The sequence below is a fragment of the Ostrinia nubilalis genome, chromosome 27, assembly GCF_963855985.1.
Source record: "Ostrinia nubilalis chromosome 27, ilOstNubi1.1, whole genome shotgun sequence".
NCBI lineage: Eukaryota > Metazoa > Arthropoda > Insecta > Lepidoptera > Crambidae > Ostrinia > Ostrinia nubilalis.
The window spans coordinates 6,640,224-6,663,615 of record NC_087114.1 but is presented as its reverse complement, the minus strand read 5'-3'; the positions used below and the strand labels follow the sequence as shown (position 1 = coordinate 6,663,615).

The following is a 23,392-nucleotide window of genomic DNA, read 5'->3' as shown; positions in this document are numbered from 1 at the left end:
CAAAGGTATTTTTTCCCGAAGTGATGGTAGGTAAAACTAATGTAGAATTTGAATTCGAATACATAGCTAGGCAGCACGTTGGGGCAGAATCAGAATAACTAGTTCTCGAGTGGCGACCACGGGCTGGAAGAGCCTGGATGCGGGCAGCGCAGGACCGTTCATTGTGGAAAACCTTGGGGGGGCCTTTGTCCAGCAGTGCACGTCATTTGGCTGAAACGAACGAACATAGCAAGATAAAACGGGTCATGTCAGCATGTGATAATAATAATAAATTCGTGCCTGACACTACGCAAGTTTATTTTTCCAGTAGTGCGAGACTCGCGTACTGAACTAATATGCCAGAGAACGCATTTTCACACAATACAACATTTATTTTTATTATGCTTAGATATTACATTTCAAAGTTTTTGATTTGAGACTTGATGTCGTGTCCAATATTCTTTATTTTTCACTTCATAAAATCCATCGCCTTTTTGGGCGGGACTTGAATGAGAGCTATCGTATTTTCCTTCTTTTTCTTCTTTTATTAATCGCAATAAAACCTCTGGGGCTTATTTTTTGTGCCAATGCTAAATGGAAAAATAATAAATTAAAACTATTAAAACAGATAAATAAACCATGCTTTCCCTTTCACTACCCTCCACGGAATCGTATTTACCCTGGCCACAGGGCTTAGTGTGAGTTTACATCAAACGTCCTCTTTAGAGAGCGCGTAAAAAATGACATTAAATGTATGACGGATTGTACAGCGCCCCTAGCACTAGAGTACACGCGCGGACTACTATAGTAGACCAGGGTAACATTTTACGCTATAACTTTTTGAAAACTTGCGCCAGAGAGCTGGCATTCCAGGAAAGCCTCGTTTACTAAATTTGTCAGTAAGCCAGTAAAGCTTGGGTCACTAGAGTCTGCGCACTTTTCTAAAATTGGCCGTCGAAACTGCGGGTCTACTCAAAAGCCCGAAATCACTCGACAAAAAAACTATGAAAGACTTGTAGCAAATGGATTTACACCGTGTACCAGGCAGTAGAAAGTCATGAATACTATGACAGATAAAAAACTAATCATATTTTTTCAGTCAATTTTTTTTTTGTTAACATTGGTCTTAGAGTGCAATTTTGGTCCAAAAAATTTACAACTTTTAAATCTGTTTATAATGTTTGATCCCAAATAGTTATCTAAAGAAAGTTTGATTATAAAATAACTATAATAAACACTTTTATCATTTACATAGTAATTCTATTCAAAAATTGCTTATAAACTGATTTACAGTGATTTTAAATTGGCTTACCAGAGTAGGCCGCGCGTGTATTCGTGTAAAAAAAGGGACGCGTGTACTGCAGTGCTAGCGAAATCTTTCAAGAACTAAAAATTTCTATATTATTATTTTTTAACGCGCTCACTCACTAGTGAGGACTTTGTCACCTGTCATCCGCTTTGTAATGGAGGGAAGTCGAACCTTAATTTCGAACTCCTCCTATGTTCTTCTGATTAATTTCGTTGCGGGTCCAATGACAGTTTAACTTTCCCCCGGGACAAACTTGACCTTCATTGGTTGGGTTTTTGTGGCGATCAAGCTGTAGATCCTGGCTACACAGGAGTTGCAGTGGTGGGAACGAGAGGTGGGAATAATCCCGTGATAGTGAGGACGTTTCATGTAAACTCAGCCCACTGTTGGCAATAATCTAACTTATCGAGCAAGCTTCTGTCACTATTTTAAGCTTCTGTCACTTGACAGTAGTGTCTTTCCTACGAGATCTGTGTTTAACGTGAACCTGATTTTCTTTTTTATCAGTCTTTTGATCCTGATTTTCTTTTTTTTCATGGTTATTGCTGTAAAAATTACAATTAAACTGTGTAAGCTTCAACCACATCAACGCGTTGGTGTGGTTAAGATTGGTTACTTTTTTTTTCAAAACTAATGTCAAAAGCAAATTCCTTTGTATTCCTTTGTTTTTGGGATTCTGGGAACTGCTTGACATTGGCAGAATCACTGCGTGGCGCCCTTCAGCGCTTCAGCGGGACAGTTCATCCCAAAAAAAATAGGATTCTGGGTGAAGTTTGCTTCCACCTTCAGCCTGATCATCGCCTTCCAATGCAGACGCTGAAGATGCAGGCCAAGAGATTCTACAATGAATGTAAAAAAGGTGTTTTTAAAAACTGTAGCTCATTTTCTCCAATCAAATAGCTAAGGTGATGGATTTTCCATGGTATTTTATAATAAGTTTTCTAATATTAAAACATTAAAAGTAAAACAAAAAATATAAATAACAAGCGTTTTAATTTAATCAAATATTCGATAAATCACAGAAACACTTACAAACACACATGTTCACACCAAAATAATTCAAAACAAACAATTAATTAAAATAATTAATTAGTACACCCACATATATCGCTGGCTACGGAGACAGTGCCTTCTGCTGGGATATAGCCTTCAAAAGTGACGTAGCCAATGATTGGCAGTTCGCCAGTGTAACCTTTATTGGCATCATTCACTAATTCTATCTCCCCTAGTTTGAAATTGGAGATGCCAGAGACTGGCAGGTTGCCAAGAGTGTTCGATCCGCCAATAAAGTTGTTGCTGCCAACGGTGCCAGCAGCCAAACCTGCTCCACCGCCAATTGCCAAGTTAGTGGATCCCACATTGCCAATGTTGGCTCCAACAAAGTTGCTGCCAGTGCCAACAGTGCCAGCGGCTAAACCTGCTCCGCCTCCAATCGCTAAGTTACTGGATCCCGCATTGCCAATGTTGGCTCCAACAAAGTTGCTGCCAGCGCCAACAGTGCCAGCGGCCAAACCTGCTCCACCGCCAATCGCCACGTTACTAGCTCCTGTATTTCCAAAGCTGTTAATAAGGCCACTGGCCAAGCTGCCACCAAAACCGCTCGCACTGGCACTGGCACCACTACTGGCTAAACCAACAATACTGCCTCCAGCGTTGTTTTTGGCGTTATTCGCGGCCAAGCTGTTTCCTATCTTCGCCGCCAAACTCTTGGCGTCCGCTCCACCATAGCTGCCAATGTTGATATTGTTGGAGACACTGTTGCCAGAGATTTTGCTGCTTGAGGCGAGGCTGGAGGATTTGCCCAGAGAAACTTGTGCGAAACCCTGGAAGAATAAACACAATTAATTTGTACTGCCACCACTCATTAAAAAATTAAGCGTGGTACCTATTGCAATCCATAACATTATTTGATTTCCAAAACTACTGAACTGATTTGAAAAATTCTTTCAACATTAGAATCCTACATTATTTCTGATGAACATAGGCGGTACGAACTTCGCCGGGGCAGCTAGTATAGAATAAAAATTTACCTGAGCAAAGCTCAAAGCGACGCAGACTGCAAAAACAAAACTTGCCATTGTCATTGTTATTCGATCCAAAATAAACAATGCAAATAAAATGCTTCGACCGACTTTTATACATTTAATTACATAATTAATTATACGTTATCATACAAAACTACTTAAAATAGTTACAATAATTACATAAGTTAATATAGCTGATTACAATTATTGCAAACATCTGATTGTATTTTCTTAGAAAAGGACCGCTCGGTGTGGAAATCCTTGAAAGAGGCACATCTAGTTTAACACTTTGGCATCTTAATCAGTTGTAATAAGAGTGGTTATGCAATAAAAATGTATAGTCTAATGTGCTCATCCTCACAACTGAGAAATATTACAAACTGGCGGCCGCCCGCGACTTCGTACGCGTGGATCCCGTTTTACCCCCTTAGGGGTTGAATTTTGCAAAATCCCGTCTTCGTGAGCCCCTACGTTCTAAAAGGAACCCCCATGCAAAATTTGAAACTTCTAGCACTTGTAGTTTCTGAGATTTCCTGATGAGTGAGTGAGTGAGTCAGTCAATTTTGCTTTTTATATTTTTGCCAATTTGACATGGATGGATATTGTAGATTTGAATCTCGCCTCAAGAAAATGTTTGTTATTCAGAAGGTACGTTTAAGTCCGATTTCCACTAGACCGGAGAGAAAGGAGATTTGTTGGAATAACCAATCAGATTTCACCTCTCCTTCAGTTCCAGAAATCTAGTTTTTCAAACACATCTCACATGTGAAAATTTTATTGGCAGGTAGCTAATAATAGCTCATAAGACAGCCCCCCTTAATTGATATTTATTGTCCTGTCATCCGCTTTGCAACGGAAGGAAGTCGAACCTTAACTTCGAACTCCTCATATTTTATATTCTTCTGATTAATTTCGTTGCGGCAGCTTAAATTAGCGACAGCTTAACTTTCTCCCGGGACAAACTTAACCTTCATTGGTTGGGTTTTTATGGCGGTCAAGCTGTAGATCCTGGCTACACAGGAGTTGCAGCGGTGGGAACGAGAGGTGGGAATAGTCCAGTAAACATTTTCTCTCCGCTTTGATGTAAACCGAGTCTAAGTCATCAGTGTGTTTGATCCATGTTACACATATTTCATTTAAAAATAACATAACAATTCCAGTACTAACTTTGCGTAACTCCGTTCTAAGAATTACGTTGTTACATATATGATAAAAGTGTTCTAATTTTCTACAAACTAACAATATTATCATACCGCAATTTTGATAAAGTTTGTTACAAAATGATACAAAGAAATGTATAAAACAGTGCACCTTTTTTGATATCATTATCACTTTACAGTTGAATTCAATTCAAACATCATGTCTTCTTTCGCCTTTTTATTCCTCTGCATCCAGGCCTGCCTGATCCAGGTAAGAACTTAAATAATACCAAGGTTTAAGAGTTCGACATCGACAACAATTTGTACCTCAACATTTGTACGTAAATTCAAAGACACTCCTCACTTAAATCGAAACACTTCCCTTGTTTCGCCTTGTTTGTCCTTTTGAGAGGACCTTTTTAGAGATCCTAATAAGAGAAAGCCTCCAGGCATAATACAAAATTAGTAAAAAACAGCACTTAAGTGATCTTGAGCCTTCTCGTCATCATTGAGTGATCCAAAGCTCTTTGGCAAGAGGAATGCTTTTAAAATCTACAATTATTATTATAGCCAGTTTCAATAGTACCCTTGACACGAAAGAATTAAAAAGAAAGACTTTATGGAGTACCCCGAATGAGTGCCGTGACGTCACCGATCAAGTGGAGTGAAATATTTGTTATGCGAAACTTTGAGGGCCTGTAACTTCTTTATTTGTAGAGATATTTTCATGATTCTTTCACAATTAATATTGGTTTTACTTATATTCTCAAGCTTTATTAATAGAAAAAAAATTGGAAACTTCTCCATTAAAACAATTTCGTATCATTTCAGAATGCCTTCTCCCAAATAATCTCGCGAGGTTACAACCCCATGGACGTTGAAGTCGACGCTCTCAGCTACGGAATCTCTGGAGGCCTCAGCGGCTATGGAGTCGGCGCCTCTGGATACGGACTTGGCAGCGCCAACGTAGGACTTGGCGGCGCCAGCGCGATCGGACTTGGCAGTGCTAACATTGGCGGCGCCAGCAGAATCGGTCTTGGCAGCGCTAACACTATCGGACTTGGCAGTGCTAACGTTGGTGGCGCCAGCAGAATCGGACTTGGCAGTGTTAACGCTATCGGACTTGGCAATGTGAACGCCGGCGGCTGGTCTGCGGGCAGCGTTGGCAGTGGCTTCACTGGCGGATACGCGCCCTCAGACGTTGCCGCCGTTGCCGCTCTGCCAGTCTCTGGCCCGTACGGCGGTACTGGCTACGGAGAGATGGCCGTCGGAGGCGACTTTGGCGCGGCTGGTAATGCCATAGTGACCGGCCAGCTGCCAGTGCTTGGCGCGGTGTCGTTCAATGGCAACATCCCCGCCAGTGGCGTCGTGTCCATCGCTGGCAACTGCCCCTGCGGTGGTGTGCTGTTGTAAGCCATAGCTTACCAATGAAAATATTATGTTTTGTTTGTTAAATAAAGTTATAGTTTTGTATTATTTTTGTAGTCTTAATTACCTGATTTGATAAACGAAATTGGACAGTGCGTCGATCGTTAAGGAAGTTTTCAAAATGAAAAAAACTATTTTTTTCCAATAGTCAATCTTTAACTTAAATAATTATTATGTATAATAATCCTGGGTCCGTAATTAAGGACACTTCATTAATAGCATTGCTAATCAAATCAAACCATTTAGAACTGTTATTAATTTGTGTCCTATTGGCTAGGTCAAAGCTTACCAAAGTTATTTTTACTATGATGCTCTTGTCATTTTTATGCGACGCAAAATATGAAAATCAATATTATTCGCTTTTGAGATTTATTAATACTAGTTTTTAGATGTATTAACGGAGCTCAGCAATATTTACACTTCTTTTTCAATGAAATAGTAACGATTAGTCTAACAGCCTGGCATCGAACACAGTGACATGACGGAATCGAATTAGTAGAAAACCAAACAAGTATGTCATTACAATGACGTATTCTTAACAATATTATTATTATGATTCAATATACAATAAATGCTACGGACTTGCCACAGCACCTAATAAAACATATTATTATTTTAAAGTGTAGAGTCAACTGGACTTATAATTTTCTTGTATAACTAGCTGCGGACACGACTTACACGAGTGAAAATCATTTGAAAGATTTTTTTAGTTTTTACAACATTTCCTATTAGTCGCAGCGTGATGACATAACTTAGGCTTCCTAGATATTGTGTCGAATGTGAAAATACAAATAGATAAAAATTCATAATAAGACTATTGTATTAATAGCACAAATAAAATACAAGGCTATTCTATCAATGAAATTGCTTTGATGGCAGAAAGGAACACCGTAGGTACTTAGCACAGAGAACTAGTGACAATGCAAAATGCAAATGGGGCAATGAGTAAGCTTCTGTAATAGAGGCCATGTACTGGAAAGCGCAGCGTAGGACATCCACCCTCGAAGTGGATAAATGACCTATACATAATTATAAAGGTTACTGGAAGTTTCTGGAAGCGCCACTGTATGCAGACCGCTTCCAACCAATCAATCTTCTTTCTGAACACTATAATCCGGGCCTTTTCAAGGCGAGAGTGAATAGGCACTTACAGGGCGGATTATGTACCATCCTAGACTGCATGTCACCGCCTTGTCTTACACAAAAAACATCCTGAATGCTTTTTTCCGTCGGAAAATGCTTTGCGCATACCCAGCTACGCACTGGCTGATAAAGGTTTGAAGTTATATGGAACTCTTCCCACCAGAAAGGGGCCTTCCCACTAAAATCAATGGTATCTTCCGGGGCCACATGAAACCGAGCAGCAAGTTATTGACCTAAAATTGGATATTCACTAATGTAGGATGCCCATGTAGATTTCCTAAGATTCATAAATTATGGTGATGATGATCATGATTGCTTTTGGAATTCGCTAAATATGGTGTGTTCAATCTTTAGCGACTTTACGTTAAAAGTTAGTAAACAAACAAAGATGTTACATAATACCCTATTAGAAAGGCTGTGCTAAGCTAAGAGATATTGCTGGGTTGCCTACAAGTATCATTTTAGTATTTTGTGAAAAGTCAGCGAACAAGAGAATTATAATGGTGATATCAGGCCTCTAAAGATTGTAGTGTATAGTGTGATTATAGGCTGCTTTTTACCAAGTATAAGTTCAGCTGTTTTCAGGGATGTGTTTGTCTAGTACCAATAGCATCACATCGTTAACTAGCTTCCTCAGCACAGTTTTTGTCGAAATGACTGAGCGGAGCGAGGATTTTGCACAAAACATGATGACAAGCAAAAATAATTGTATGGGCATTGCGAGGAATGCCTAGGAGAAACTAGGGGCTATCTAATTTTGGAAATTCGAGAAAAAAATTGGTATCATAACTTGCAACTAGTTATCAGAAGGAAAGAGAGCCCAAGATTCCAGGAAATAATGAAAATGTCGTGTATATGCATAGTCGACAATATTCTTTATTTGTTTTACTTCATATCATATCACCACCACTTCAGTAGTAGATGGAGGGGCGGCCGAAACCTTCGCTGACGATGCCGACCTGTCCACTGCCGCAGCCGCAGGTGGCCACACCAGACCCAGCAGTGGGCAGGGCGCCTTCGAAGGCCACAGCGCTCAGGAACGGCAGCTGACCGGTCACCAGCAGGTTTCCTTCGATGGCGTTCTCAGAAGCGACGGCAAGACCGCTGGGACCGATGGGGGAGATGGCAGTGACAGCCAAAGGACCGCCAGACACGATGTTGTAGCTTGAGAGTCCGCCAAGAGTGGCGCTGCTGATGGCAGGAGCGGCGACGCCAATGGTGCCAAGGTTGTTGGAAAGGCTCAGTCCGTTTGAGAGGCCAAGTCCGTTTGAGAGTCCAAGACCGCTTGAAAGGCCAAGTCCACCCACAGCGAGCCCAGAGCCGTAAGCACTGCCGCCGCCAATGGCGAGGCCAGAGCCAGAGGCATAAGCACTACCCGAGCCATAAGCGCTGCCAGAGCCAGAGGCGTAAGCACTGCCAGAGGCATAAGCACTGCCGGCGCCGTTGATGAAGATGTCGTTGTCAACAATGGAGTTGCCAGTGACGTAAGAACCAGACGGATAGTACTGGGCGAAGGCAGCCTGAAATAAAGATAAACATATTTTTTATAACACGGAAAAGATTATTTACTATTTATATTTATAACATTTAAATTACAGTAATTTTAAAGAAAGAAACTATCAATTTAATTTACCTGGCCGAAGAGTGCTAAAGCACAGACGAAGGTAATTTTAGCTGCCATCTTTGCTATTCCTTGATTGACCAAACAAGAATGTCTTCTGAAATGACCGGAGCAGTTTATATACTTTTTTGTGCTTTAACACTATCACTACAACTACGTTAGAACTCACATTATTTTGTTATCATAACAATTAAGTTGCACCATTTTAATGACATTGTATTTTTCCTAGAATTTTTTATGTTAAGCTAAAAAGTTGCGACCTACTTTGATAACGTTGACCTTGAAATAAGCAATGCTGTTTCAAGTTGTGAAAAATGTATGTCTACCTTTTGATAATGCAATTAAAGAATACAAGTAGGTAATGCAATTGATACAATGAAGCTATCGTATTCGTAAGAATTTACGCGATAATTTCAAATTTCAAAATTGGCAGTGGTACCTCTATAAATACTGTGTTAAGGAAACTTTGAATCATTCAAAATCCAGCATTTGAAACAATCATGAACTCCTTCGCATTCTTACTTCTCTGCATCCAGGCTTGCCTGATCCAGGTAAGAAGACAAAATAATTTTGAGTAAATTTTTTTTAAACAATTGTTAAGAAAAGCCGTCTCAGCCTTGTGTTCCCAAAATAAAATCATAAGGACTTCAAGGCATGAGAGGCATCAGGAATTTTCTGGACAAACTCGCTTCACCATAGTTCGCATCAGTTATCCAAGCCAATTCTACTAATATTATAAATGCAAAAGTTTGGATGTCTGGATGTTTGTTACTCGTTCACGCAAAAAGTACTGAACAGATTTTGATGAAACTTTACAGTATTATTGTTTATAACCCAGAATAACATAATATTATAGGCAAACGAAATTTGACGCGGGTGAAGCCGCGGGCAATAATTACATAATAAAAATCTTAGTAGTACCGAAAGAAACTTGTAAGCATCTCCGATTTTTACTGACCATCGCTCACTTTTTTATAACGTCTGAACCATGTATCATTAATTAACATGGATGGATTAAGGCATAGGATTACATTTTTATTACTAAACAAATATTTTTGATTTATTTCAGAATGCCTTCTCGCAAGTGCTGCCTCTAGGCTACCTCAACCCCATGGACATTGAAGTCGACGCTCTCAGCTACGGAATCTCCGGAGGCCTCAGCGGCTACGGAGTCGGCGCCTCTGGATACGGACTTGGCAGCGCCAACGTCGGACTTGGCGGCGCCAGCGCAATCGGCTATGGCAGCGCCAATGTCGGACTAGGCGGCGCCAGCGCCATCGGACTTGGCAGCGCTAACATTGGTGGCGGAAACATAATCGGTCTGGGTGGCGCCAACGCAATCGGACTTGGCAGTGCCAACGCAATCGGACTTGGCAGCGCCAACGCAATCGGACTTGGCAGCGCCAATGCAATCGGCCTTGGCAGCATCAACGCTGGTGGCTGGTCCGCAGGCAACGTTGGTAGTGGCTTCACTGGCGGATACGCCCCCTCAGACGTCGCCGCCGTTGCCGCTCTGCCAGTCTCTGGCCCGTACGGTGGTACTGGCTACGGTACCCTGGGTGCCGCTGGCGACTTCGGTGCTGCTGGTACCGCCATCGTGACCGGCCAGCTGCCAGTGCTTGGCGCAGTGTCCTTCAATGGCAACATCCCCGCCAGTGGCGTCGTGTCCATCGCTGGAAACTGCCCCTGCGGTGGCGTGCAGTTGTAAAAACAACAACATAAAAACATTGATACTTGAAACTTCCCATGAAATAAACATTGTATGAATTGAAGCCTCTGTTTATTTTTCGCACATTTGCATCTACTTTATGATGATTACCTTTACTTTTATTTCATTTTTCTACCAAACTCAAGCTGACTTCAATGCATGAAATTCAGCAATTCGCTACTACTCACTAAGGTGTATTTATGTTATATCTACAATGAACATCACTGTATTATGTTGTATTTCAAAGAATAATTTGCATAATATTATAACATTTTTTGTTTGAAAATACATAATATTTTGTATTTCTTTAGGTACATTTATTACACACGATTACCGTCGTGTTTTGCTTGTAAGCTAACAAAATACAATTGAAATCTCTTATTCATAAAATTTAATGACACGTTAAAAAATGGTTTTTGTTCACAAGTTGACTGAGAGAAAACGCCATAGGTATGGCAATAAGTTAACCTTTTAATTATTTCATGTACCATAATATGTGAAATATTGTACCGTTAGCAGTTTGTTTAGTGCATGCTGACAAATAAAATTGCAAATACCTTTACGTTGGTTCAATAATCTTTGTCGACAATAATAACTGGGTATTGTTTACATTACACAATTATGTACTCATTAGAGTTTTAGTATTCAAGTAATTACGTTGTTTCATTCCTTTTGGTTATAATTTATTTTACTTTTTAGTGGTATTGTGTCTATGTGTAATTGACATCAAAACCTAATACTTATGTATGTAAAATTAAATTGCCATACTTATTATAATATAAATAATTAATTAACTGACTTAAATGTAATTTTGCATGCTATTTGTAATGGCGAAACATGTGCACTACTGAATTCTATACAGGGTGTTTCTTGTAAGGTGTCAAGCCGAAGGCAGGTGATAGGTGAGGACTAGACCTATTGATTTCACCCCCATGTATGTTCTACGATTTTTCATAGTTTAGAAGTTATCGTTAATTTTGTGATTTTTTGAAATTGTATGACCCAGTAGGCTTTAAATTTTTTTATCTTTTTTTTGGGTCGACCTTTCTCAGATTTCTTTTTTTTTGACAGATTCCCTATTAATTGCAGATTTTTGAAAAAAATTATCAACTTCCTATCTTTGATGCAAGATACAAAATTTTTGCTAGAAACATAAAAAATATGCTATTAGCGGAACATTCTAAAATTTTCAACTTAAAAGTTAAAAAAAAAAAAGAAATTCCATAGGTCCAAAATAATTTTAAAAACTGCGCAGTTTTCTGAACTTTCATAATAACACAAAAAAACATGTACTTAATAGGCCATTATTTTCTGTAATCGCTCCACTAAAGTGGTAAGTCGGAGATTCCGTTACATGTTTTTGACTTTCTTAGGACTAACTAATGATTGCAATTCTCTAAGTTTACGTTACGTAGAACACATTTAAAGACAATAACTGAACAGAACATTTTTTTATCCACAACGAGGAATCTCTTGCCCTTCATCTGACCTGATGAAAACTGATGGATGATCAGCGAGCTTCACTCGGAATCCTAAACCACAGATGAATTGGCTGTCCTAAATATGGTGGCCTTACCACTAGACCACAGTGGTGGTTGTTACTTTACGATTAAATTCGATATACCTACATATTAGTGTGTGTGTGTGTGTCTGTGTGTATGTGTGTGTGTGTGTGTGTGTGTGTGTGTGTGTGTGTGTGTGTGTGTGTGTGTGTGAGAGAGAGAGAGAGAGAGAGAGAGAGAGAGAGCAAAAATGGGTGTAATGATTTAATTTAAAGTAAATGTTCATAATGTCCGCCGTTGACCTGAATGCACATTCTAACACGACGCAAAGAAATTCTTCGTAAAACCTTCTTCTTCATTTTAAATTGGTTTTGTGCTTCAGTCAGCTTTGTCCGCAGTTCATCAATATTTTCATATTCCCTATTGTATACCAGATGAAGGGCAAGAGCTTCCTCGTTGTGGATAAAAAAAATTTCTGTTCAGTTATTGTCTCTAAATGTGTTCTACATAACGTAAACTTAAGGGATTGCAAACATTACTTAGTCCTAAGAAAGTCAAAAACATGTAACGGAATCTCCGACTTACCACTTTAGTGGAGCGATTACAGAAAATAATGGCCTATTAAGTACATGTTTTTTTGTGTTATTATGAAAGTTCAGAAAACTGCGCAGTTTTTAAAATTATTTTGGACCTATGGAAGTTCTCTTTTTTTTAAACTTTTAAGTTGAAAATTTTAGAATGTTCCGCTAAAAGCATATTTTTTATGTTTCTAGCAAAAATTTTGTATCTTGCATCAAAGATAGGAAGTTGATTATTTTTTTCAAAAATCTGCAATTAATAGGGAATCTGTCAAAAAAAAGAATTCTGAGAAAAGTCGACCCAAAAAAAGATAAAAAAAATTTAAAGCCTACTAGGTCATACAATTTGAAAAAATCACAAAATTAACGATAACTTCTAAACTATGAAAAATCGTAAAACATACATGGGGGTGAAATCGATAGGTCTAGTCCTCACCTATCACCTGCCTTCGGCTTGACACCTTACAAGAAACACCCTGTATACAGGGTGGCCAAAACAGTGAGGTCTAAAAGAAAAATTTAGATTCCTTAGATCAAGGTGTACCTAAATCACCCCCATGTATGTAATACGATTGTGCTTAGTTTAGGAGATAGAGTTAATTTTGTGATATTTTTAAATTTTGTGACCTAGTAGGCTTTAAACATTTTTATCTTTTTTTTGGGGTGACTTTTCTCAGATTTCTTTTTTTCGACAGATTTGTTATTAATTGCAGATGTTTGAAAAAAATAATCACCTTCCTATCTTTGATTCAAGATACGAAAGTTTTGCTAGAAACATTAAAATTATGCTTTTATCAGAACACTATCAAATTTTCAACTTAAAAGTTTAAGTAAAAAAAAGAACTTCCATAGGTCCAAAACCATTTTAAAAACTGCGCCGTTTCCTGAACATTCATAATAATACAAAAAAACATGTACTTAATGGGCCACTATTTTCTGTAATCGGTCCACTAAAGTGGTAAGTCGGAGATTCTGTTACATGTTTTTGACTTTCTTAGAGTGAATTAATATTGGGAATCCTCTAAGTTTACATTACGTAGAACAGATTTAGAGCAGTAACTGGATAGAACATGTTTTTATTCTCAACAAGGAAGGTCTTGCCCTTCATCACACCTGGTGGAAACTGATGATTAGGCTGAAGGTGGAAGGGAACTTCAACTACAGAGGAACTATGGCTTCCTACCTCCAAATTCTGCAAGACATTGTTATTTTAAGTAAGTTTTAATGAACATAAACCAAATATCCCTCCTTCTTCTTCTCACTGTAGTAGGTATTTCAAGGGTAACAGTAAAATGTAACAACTGCCTCTGTCTTCAAGTGGTAAGAGGTAAGTTTCAGAGGTCCCGGGTTTGATTCCCAGTGGAGGTGAAATTTTCTGCTCGGTTTGGTTGGCGGTAGGGTTTGATCTAAGTCTGCCGGCTAGCAACTCTATTTTCCTAAGTCTGTCACTATAACAATAATGTTAATAGCATTACTGTATTCCGGCATTTGGAGGTAGGAAGCTATAGTTCCTCTGTAGTTGAAGTTCCCTTCCACCTTCAGCCTAATCATCAGTTTCCGCCAGGTGTGATGAAGGGCAAGAGCTTCCTCGTTGAGAATAAAAACATGTTCTGTCCAGTTACTGCTCTAAATCTGTTCTACGTAATGTTAACTTAGAGGATTCCCAATATTAATTCACTCTAAGAAAGTCAAAAACATGTAACGGAATCTCCGACTTTCCATTTTAGTGGACCGATTACAGGAAATAGTGGCCCATTAAGTACATGTTTTTTTGTATTATTATGAATGTTCAGGAAACGGCGCAGTTTTTAAAATGATTTTGGACCTATGGAAGTTCTTTTTTTTACTTAAACTTTTAAGTTGAAAATTTGATAGTATTCTGATAAAAGCATAATTTTAATGTTTCTAGCAAAACTTTTGTATCTTGAATCAAAGATAGGAAGGTGATTATTTTTTTCAAACATCTGCAATTAATAACAAATCTGTCGAAAAAAAGAAATCCGAAAAAAGTCAACCCAAAAAAAAGATAAAAATGTTTAAAGCCTACTAGGTCATAAAATTTTAAAATATCACAAAATTAACTCTATCTCCTAAACTAAGCACAATCGTATTACATACATGGGGGTGATTTAGGTACACCTTGATGTAAGGAATCTAAATTTTTCTTTTAGACCTCACTGTTTTGGCCACCCTGTATACCATGTAACATCTTTATATACCATGTTTTTACGCAAATAAAATTCTGATTCTGATTCTGATTTTGTGGCGCCGACCACTAAGCGGCAGAAGGAGTACCCAAGGTTTATAATGGGTTGGAGCCCCACATAGGTAATCTCCAGGACAAGCCATAAAAAAACTCTGCATACCTAATTTTTAGTAAAGTTAATTTATTATTTTCCTGCTTTTAGGTATTACGAGCTGACTCTATCTCTTACAGTTTATAATCTATCCCAGTCAGCTGGTCTGAAGTATTTATCTAGTAAATCACGTAATCTTCACATCTCTTTTTTCATCTGCAACGAGTAAGCTGTTGGCTTGCATTTCACCTGATGGAAAGTTATGATCAGACCGAAGGTGGAAGCTAGCTTCACCCGGAATCTTCAACTACAGAGGAACTGGCTACGTTACCTTCAACTAATGGAACACAACAATGCTGTTAACATTGTTGTTATGGCCTTATAATAATTGTAAAATCCAATTTATACAAGTCATTCAACTTTTGTAAAACCAGTGAATCATTCTCACATAAATAAACACGTGTCATTGTCTTGAACTGTTTTTCTTTTTATAGGGTATCAACAAAGAGCAAAAATAAGGAAGCTATCACATTCCATGATAAAGAAACCTGTTATTTATTCCATAGACCAGAACTGTCCTTGAACTTGCAATGAAATGAATCAGAAAATAGGATGAGGTTGAGTTTAAAATCGGTACAGGTTTAGCTAAAAATGTTGATAAATGAAAAGAAAATAATATGTATGATATCCACAGTCATTTATTCTTTATTTGAAGTCACCACTACTTCAGTAGTAGATGGAGGGGCGTCCGAAACCTTCGCTGACGATGCCGACCTGTCCACTGCCGCAGCCGCAGGTGGCCACGCCAGACCCAGCAGTGGGCAGGGCACCTTCGAAGGCCACAGCGCTCAGGAACGGCAGCTGGCCGGTCACCAGCAAGTTTCCTTCGATGGCGTTCTCAGAAGCGACGGCAAGACCGCTGGGACCGATGGGGGAGATGGCAGTGACAGCCAAAGGACCGCCAGACACGATGTTGTAGCTTGAGAGTCCGCCAAGAGTGGCGCTGCTGATGGCAGGAGCGGCGACGCCAATGGTGCCAAGGTTGTTGGAAAGGCTCAGTCCGCTTGAGAGGCCAAGTCCGCTTGAGAGTCCAAGACCGCTTGAAAGGCCAAGTCCACCCACAGCGAGCCCAGAGCCGTAAGCACTGCCGCCGCCAATGGCGAGGCCAGAGCCAGAGGCATAAGCACTGCCCGAGCCATAAGCGCTGCCAGAGCCAGAGGCGTAAGCACTGCCAGAGGCATAAGCACTGCCGGCGCCGTTGATGAAGATGTCGTTGTCAACAATGGAGTTGCCAGTGACGTAAGAACCAGACGGGTAGTACTGGGCGAAGGCAGCCTGAAATAAAGATAAACATATTTTTTATAACACGGAAAAGATTATTTACTATTATATTTATAACATTTAAATTACAGTAATTTTAAAGAAAGAAACTATCAATTTAATTTACCTGGCCGAAAAGTGCTAAAGCACAGACGAAGGTAATTTTAGCTGCCATTTTTGCTATTCCTTGATTGACCAAACAAGAATGTCTTCTGAAATGACCGGAGCAGTTTATATACTTTTTTGTGCTTTAACACTATCACTACAACTACGTTAGAACTCACAATTATTTTGTTATCATAACAATTAAGTTGCACCATTTTAATGACATTGTATTTTTCCTAGAATTTTTTACGTAAAGCTAAAAAGTTGCGACCTACTTTGATGACGTTGACCTTGAAATAAGCAATGCTGTTTCAAGTTGTGAAAAATGTATGTCTACCTTTTGATAATGCAATTAAAGAAGACAAGCAATGCAATTGATACAATGAAGCTATCGTATTCGTAAGAATTTACGCGATAATTTCAAATTTCAAAATTGGCAGTGGTACCTCTATAAATACTGTGTTAAGGAAACTTTGAATCATTCAAAATCCAGCATTTGAAACAATCATGAACTCCTTCGCATTCTTACTTCTCTGCATCCAGGCTTGCCTGATCCAGGTAAGAAGACAAAATAATTTTGAGTAAATTTTTTTTTTAACAATTGTTAAGAAAAGCCATCTCAGCCTTGTGTTCCCAAAATAAAATCATAAGGACTTCAAGGCATGAGAGGCATCAGGAATTTTCTGGACAAGCTCGCTTCACCATAGTTCGCATCAGTTATCCAAGCCAATTCTACTAATATTATAAATGCGAAAGTTTGGATGTCTGGATGTCGGGATGTCTGGATGTTTGTTACTCGTTCACGCAAAAAGTACTGAACAGATTTTGATGAAACTTTACAGTATTATTGTTTATAACCCAGAATAACATAATATTATAGGCAAACGAAATTTGACGCGGGTGAAGCCGCGGGCAATAATTACATAATAAAAATCTTAGTAGTACCGAAAGAAACTTGTAAGCATCTCCGATTTTTACTGACCATCGCACACTTTTTTATCCCGTCTGAACCGCGTATCATTAATTAACTAACCATTATTTTCCAGAATGACTTTTTCCAATTGATGCACCATGGATGGATGGATTAAGGCATAGGATTACATTTTTATTACTAAACAAATATTTTTGATTTATTTCAGAATGCCTTCTCGCAAGTGCTGCCTCTTGGCTACCTCAACCCCATGGACATTGAAGTCGACGCTCTCAGCTACGGAATCTCCGGAGGCCTCAGCGGCTACGGAGTCGGCGCCTCTGGATACGGACTTGGCAGCGCCAACGTCGGACTTGGCGGCGCCAGCGCAATCGGCTATGGCAGCGCCAATGTCGGACTAGGCGGCGCCAGCGCCATCGGACTTGGCAGCGCTAACATTGGTGGCGGAAACATAATCGGTCTGGGTGGCGCCAACGCAATCGGACTTGGCAGTGCCAACGCAATCGGACTTGGCAGCGCCAACGCAATCGGACTTGGCAGCGCCAACGCAATCGGCCTTGGCAGCATCAACGCTGGTGGCTGGTCCGCAGGCAACGTTGGCAGCGGCTTCACTGGCGGATACGCGCCCTCAGACGTCGCCGCTGTTGCCGCTCTGCCAGTCTCTGGCCCGTACGGTGGTACTGGATACGGTACACTGGGTGCCGCTGGCGACTTCGGTGCTGCTGGTACCGCCATCGTGACCGGCCAGCTGCCAGTGCTTGGCGCGGTGTCCTTCAATGGCAACATCCCCGCCAGTGGCGTCGTGTCCATCGCTGGCAACTGCCCCTGCGGTGGCGTGCAGTTGTAAAAACAACAACACAAAAACATTGATACTTGAAACTTTCCATGAAATAAACATTATATGAATTGAAGCCACTGTTTATTATTAGCACATTTACATCTACTTACTTTATGATGATTACCTTTACTTTTATTTCACTTTTCTACCAAACTCAAGCTGACTTCAATGCATGAAATTCAGCAATTCGCTACTACTCACTAAGGTATATTTATGTTATATCTACAATGAACATTACTGTAATTATGTTGTATTTTAAATAATAATTTGCATAATATTATAAAATTATTTTTTGTTTGAAAATACATAATATTTTGTATTTCTTTAGGTTCATTTAGATTACCGTCGTGTTTTGCTTGTAAGCTAACAAAATACAATTGAAATCTCTTATTCATAAAATTTAATGACACGTTAAAAATGGTTTTTGTTCACAAGTTGACTCGGAGAAAACTCCATAGGTATGGCATTAAGTTCGCCTTTTAATTCTTTCATGTACCATAATATTATGTGAAATATTGTACCGTTAGCAGTTTGTTTAGTGCATGCTGACAAATAAAATTGCAAATACCTTTACGTTGGTTCAATAAGCTTTGTCGACAATAATAACTGGGTATTGTTCACATTACACAATTATGTACTCATTAGCGTTTTAGTATTCAAGTAATTACGTTGTTTCATTCCTTTTGGTTATAATTTATTTAATTTTAGTGGTATTGTGTCATTGTGGCGCCGACCACTAAGCGGCAGAAGGAATACCCAAGGTTCATAATGGGTTGGAGTCCCACATAATCACCAGGACAAGCCATAAAAAAACTCTGCATAATTTATAGTAAAGTAAATTTATTATTTTCCTGATTTTAGGTATTACGAGCTGACTCTATCTCTTACAGTTTATAATCTATCCCAGTCAGCTGGTCTGAAGTATTTATCTAGTAAATCACGTAATCTTCACATCTCTTTTTAGGGTTCCGTAGGTATGTATATTAATCACGCCGACAAAACGGTAAAATAAAATTTAAAAAAAATATTTTTTTAGCGTAGCTCCCCTATTGTAAAGTGGGGATGAATTTTTTTTTCCTGTGAAAATTCCTTAGAAGAAAATATGAAAAGTGACTTTAGATGAAGTGAGCTTGCTTCTGAAATATATTGTGCTAACGACGGATAACTACGGAACCCTACACTGCGCGTGGCACGACACGCACTTGGCCAATTTTTTTCATCTGCAACGAGTAAGCTGTTGGCCTGCATTTCACCTGATGGAAAGTTATGATCAGACCGAAGGTGGAAGCGAGCTTCACCCGGAATCTTCAACTACAAAGGAACTGGCTATGTTACCTTCGTGCCTTCAACTACTGGAACACAACAATGCTGTTAACATTGTTGTTATGGCCTTATAATAATTGTAAAATCCAATTTATACAAGTCATTCAACTTTTGTAGAACCAGTGAATCATTCTCACATAAATAAACACGTGTCATTGTCTTGAACTGTTTTTCTTTTTATAGGGTTCAACAAAGAGCAAAAATAAGGAAGCTATCACATTCCATGATAAAGAAACCTGATATTTTTTCCATAGACCAGAACTGTCCTTGAACTTGCAATGAAATGAATCAGAAAATAGGATGAGGTTGAGTTTAAAATCAGGACAGGTAAAGCTAAAAATGTTGGTAAGTAAAAAGAAAATGTTATGTATGATATGCACATTCAATCTTTATTTGCTTCAGTTGAAGTCACCACCACTTCAGTAGTAGATGGAGGGACGGCCGAAACCTTCGCTGACGATGCCGACCTGTCCACTGCCGCATCCACAAGTGGCCACGCCAGACCCAGCAGTGGGCAGGGCGCCTTCGAAGGCCACAGCGCTCAGGAACGGCAGCTGGCCGGTCACCAGCAGGTTTCCTTCGATGGCGTTCTCAGAAGCGACGGCAAGACCGCTGGGACCGATGGGGGAGATGGCAGTGACAGCCAAAGGACCGCCAGACACGACGCTGTAGCCAGAATTTCCGCTGCCAATCTGAATCGTAGCAGGGGCAGTCACGCCGATGGTGCCAAGGTTGTTGGACAGGCCAAGTCCACTTGAGAGGCCAAGTCCGCTTGAGAGGCCAAGTCCGCTTGAGAGTCCAAGACCGCTTGAAAGGCCAAGTCCACCCACAGCGAGCCCAGATCCGTAAGCACTGCCGCCGCCAACAGCGAGGCCAGAGCCAGAGGCGTAAGCACTGCCAGAGCCATAAGCACTGCCAGAGCCAGAGGCATAAGCGTTGCCAGAGGCATAAGCACTGCCGGCGCCGTTGATGAAGATGTCAGTGTCAACAATGGAGTTGCCAGAGACGTAAGAGCCAGACGGGTAGTACTGGGCTACGACAGCCTGAAATAAAACATATCGTGAGTTTCCTTGAAGTGATTGAAAATTGTACTAGGTCAGAGGTAAGATGAATTTTTGAATCAGTGTGTTTTTACAGAAGTACCAACTAATATTATTTACAAAAAGAGTCGATGTGTATATTGATTTGATCTGTAGTACTTATGGTACAAGTTTTACTTAGTTTGTGACTAATATTTTGAAGATACCGTGAAATAATACTCTGGGAACTCTAAACAAGTGTTAGCTTATTTAAATGAAGTTTAGTTAATTTACCTGCCCAAAGAGTGCCAAAGCACAGACAAAAGTAATTTTAGCTGCCATCTTTGTTTTTCCTTGGTTGACAAGACGATAATGGTTTCTGTAACATCCACAGCAGTTTATATACTAACTATTTTTGATATAAACATAATTTACCAACTTTTTCTTATCATATTTGCATAAGTTGTACCACATTATTTTTACAAATGTTACCAGAAACTAAATCAAGTAGCTACGACACTGCTACGTGATTTGATAATAATACTTAAACAGTAGAAATTACGAAAGTATAATAGTGTGTCATATCATATATGAAATATGTATAAATACCGTGCCCTACAAACCTAGTGACATTCAAAATTTCGAATTCGAATTAAACATGTCTTCCTTCTCTTTCCTACTCCTCTGCATCCAGGCTTGCCTGATCCAGGTACAGAAAATTTTAAATATTAGTTTATCCTATAATCATCAAAAGTAATTTCAATATTGAGAGCTACATCTCTATTTTGAATCCTTATTGGCAAAAATTATGTACTCACATTTTTTTGGATCTATCCACCGCGTTTACTCATTAACTAAGGCACCAACAGATAAAGCCTTTTTAAGATGCAAAAACTTTTACATTCCTGTTGTTTCCAACAAATGTTGAGATTGTGAAAAAAATATTTTTATTTATTAGGACTTCAAAGCGAATGGAAGAAATCCATTTTATTTTTACAAGCTACGAAAACGATTACACATTGATTGACAAGATTTTTTATTCCTAAACTTTAATTACTAATCAAGTAATTGTTTTGTTCCAGAATGCCTTTTCGCAAGTGCTAGGCTACTACAACCCCATGGACGTTGAAGTCGACGCTCTCAGCTACGGAATCTCCGGAGGCCTCAGCGGCTACGGAGTTGGCGCCTCTGGATACGGACTTGGCAGCGCCAACGTCGGGCTTGGCGGCGCCAGCGCAATCGGCTATGGCAGCGCCAATGTCGGACTTGGCGGCGCCAGCGCTATCGGACTTGGCAGCGCTAACATTGGTGGCGGAAACATAATCGGTCTGGGTGGCGCCAACGCAATCGGACTTGGCAGTGCCAACGCAATCGGACTTGGCAGCGCTAACGCCATTGGACTTGGCAGCACCAACGCAATCGGACTTGGCAGCATCAACGCTGGTGGCTGGTCCGCAGGCAACGTTGGCAGCGGCTTCACTGGCGGATACGCGCCCTCAGACGTCGCCGCTGTTGCCGCTCTGCCAGTCTCTGGCCCGTACGGTGGTACTGGATACGGTACCCTGGGTGCCGCTGGTGACTTCGGTGCTGCTGGTACCGCCATCGTGACCGGCCAGCTGCCAGTGCTTGGCGCGGTGTCCTTCAATGGCAACATCCCCGCCAGTGGCGTCGTGTCCATCGCTGGCAACTGCCCCTGCGGTGGCGTACAGTTGTAAAAACAACAAAACAAAAACATTCATACGTGAAACTTACCACGAAATAAAAGTTATATGAATTGAAGCCTCTGTTTTTTATTGTAAAGCACATTATCCTTTATGTTTATGGTGTATCTTTTACATTTATTATTTCAATCTTCTGTTAAGCTGACTTTAGTATAATATACTGAAATTCAGCATTTGCAACCCACTCAACGCGTCGTGCGTGAGCTTTGGCTCTTAGACATTTTATGTTATGTGCCAATGGGCATAATTATTATGTCTGTAATTAATTTTCTCTTCAAATAACACTTGCATATCACCACTCACCCTTTATTTTTGTTTCAAAACGTAATTCGTAACTACTATACAACCCTACGATAGCGAGGTGTGCATGGGAAAATGAAAGCTATTTTACAGGCAATAGCATCGTTTATTGATTCAAAGCTAAGCTATGTGAAGTGTGAACCTAGCTGAACCTAGCTGAACCTAGCTGAACCTAGCTGAACCTAGCTGAACCTTGCTGAACCTTGCTGAACCTGGGTGGGCATACATTTCCAGGGGGTATATAAAGCCAGGAAAAAAACAAATGTTAGCGCGAGCTAAAGGAGCACAGCGCCATCTGTTATCCCAAATATAAACTATGTTTTACTTACCCATTGTTCTTGGTGGACTTGCTTTTCACTTGACACTCAAACTTATACATACCGCCCACCAAAAACAATTTACAACATTGTTTTTCCATAAATGTTAAGACTTTGTTCAAATTTTATTTACAAATTACCCGCCTGACTTTACCTAAATGTTTCCCTAACTTAACTAATGCCGCCCACCGTGAAAAAATACAATACAATGTTTTGCTTAGATGTAACACCTTAAATTAGAATAACTATACAACCCATGAACATTTTAACCTAGTATTACATCCGTATCCTTACCGAAAAATCAAATTAAATCCATAAAAAGATAAATCATTCCCATACATGTGAAAAACATAAATGTTACCATAAACAATTACAATACGACTTTCCTTTAAAACCATATTATATCTACATACATACAATTAGTTTTAATTTGTCAAAATTCACAACTTGGGAACCAATCTTTGCTTTGTAAGTGACAACCCTCGTGATTTCATTAGCCCTAGACGTTTTCCGTGATTTTACCTACCGATTAACCTACGCACTAACCAAAATGCTCCACAACCTTTGCAACATCTTTTGGGTGTCTACCCTACGAGAACTTAAATGAAGATAATGTACTTACAAAATATAAAAACCAAAGTTGTAAACCAAGCCCGTTCCGCTAAACTTAACTACGGAAAGTCGCGATAAAAACCTGTGCAGTGAAATCAATTTTAGTGTCTCCAAAAGAACTGCACGAGTACCCAGCCCACTACTGTAAGTAACCCATTCTTTATTTATATCAGCAAGA

The 23,392-nt window shown here is 39.7% G+C and overlaps 3 protein-coding genes across 3 annotated transcripts; 2 read left to right on the top strand and 1 right to left on the bottom strand.

The window, feature by feature from the left end:
* Window positions 1-2,336: 2,336 nt before the first annotated feature.
* LOC135084958 (PE-PGRS family protein PE_PGRS45-like) lies at window positions 2,337-3,375 on the bottom strand. The gene is made up of 2 exons (XM_063979714.1): window positions 3,319-3,375; window positions 2,337-3,111 (listed from the first exon to the last, which is right to left on the bottom strand). The coding sequence occupies exons 1-2, from the start codon at window positions 3,370-3,372 to the stop codon at window positions 2,374-2,376; spliced, it is 792 nt and encodes a 263-aa protein (XP_063835784.1). The 5' UTR covers window positions 3,373-3,375; the 3' UTR covers window positions 2,337-2,373.
* Window positions 3,376-4,656: 1,281 nt separating this feature from the next.
* LOC135084989 (chorion class A protein Ld2/Ld41-like) lies at window positions 4,657-5,872 on the top strand. Its single transcript, XM_063979749.1, has 2 exons — window positions 4,657-4,722; window positions 5,283-5,872. The coding sequence occupies exons 1-2, from the start codon at window positions 4,672-4,674 to the stop codon at window positions 5,862-5,864; spliced, it is 633 nt and encodes a 210-aa protein (XP_063835819.1). The 5' UTR covers window positions 4,657-4,671; the 3' UTR covers window positions 5,865-5,872.
* Window positions 5,873-9,136: 3,264 nt separating this feature from the next.
* Window positions 9,137-17,931, top strand: LOC135084754 (uncharacterized PPE family protein PPE54-like). The gene is made up of 5 exons (XM_063979492.1): window positions 9,137-9,194; window positions 9,713-10,334; window positions 15,423-15,671; window positions 16,647-16,711; window positions 17,293-17,931. Exons 1-5 carry the CDS (start codon window positions 9,144-9,146, stop codon window positions 17,929-17,931), a joined length of 1,626 nt encoding a protein of 541 aa, XP_063835562.1. The 5' UTR covers window positions 9,137-9,143.
* The last annotated feature ends 5,461 nt before the right edge of the window (window positions 17,932-23,392 follow it).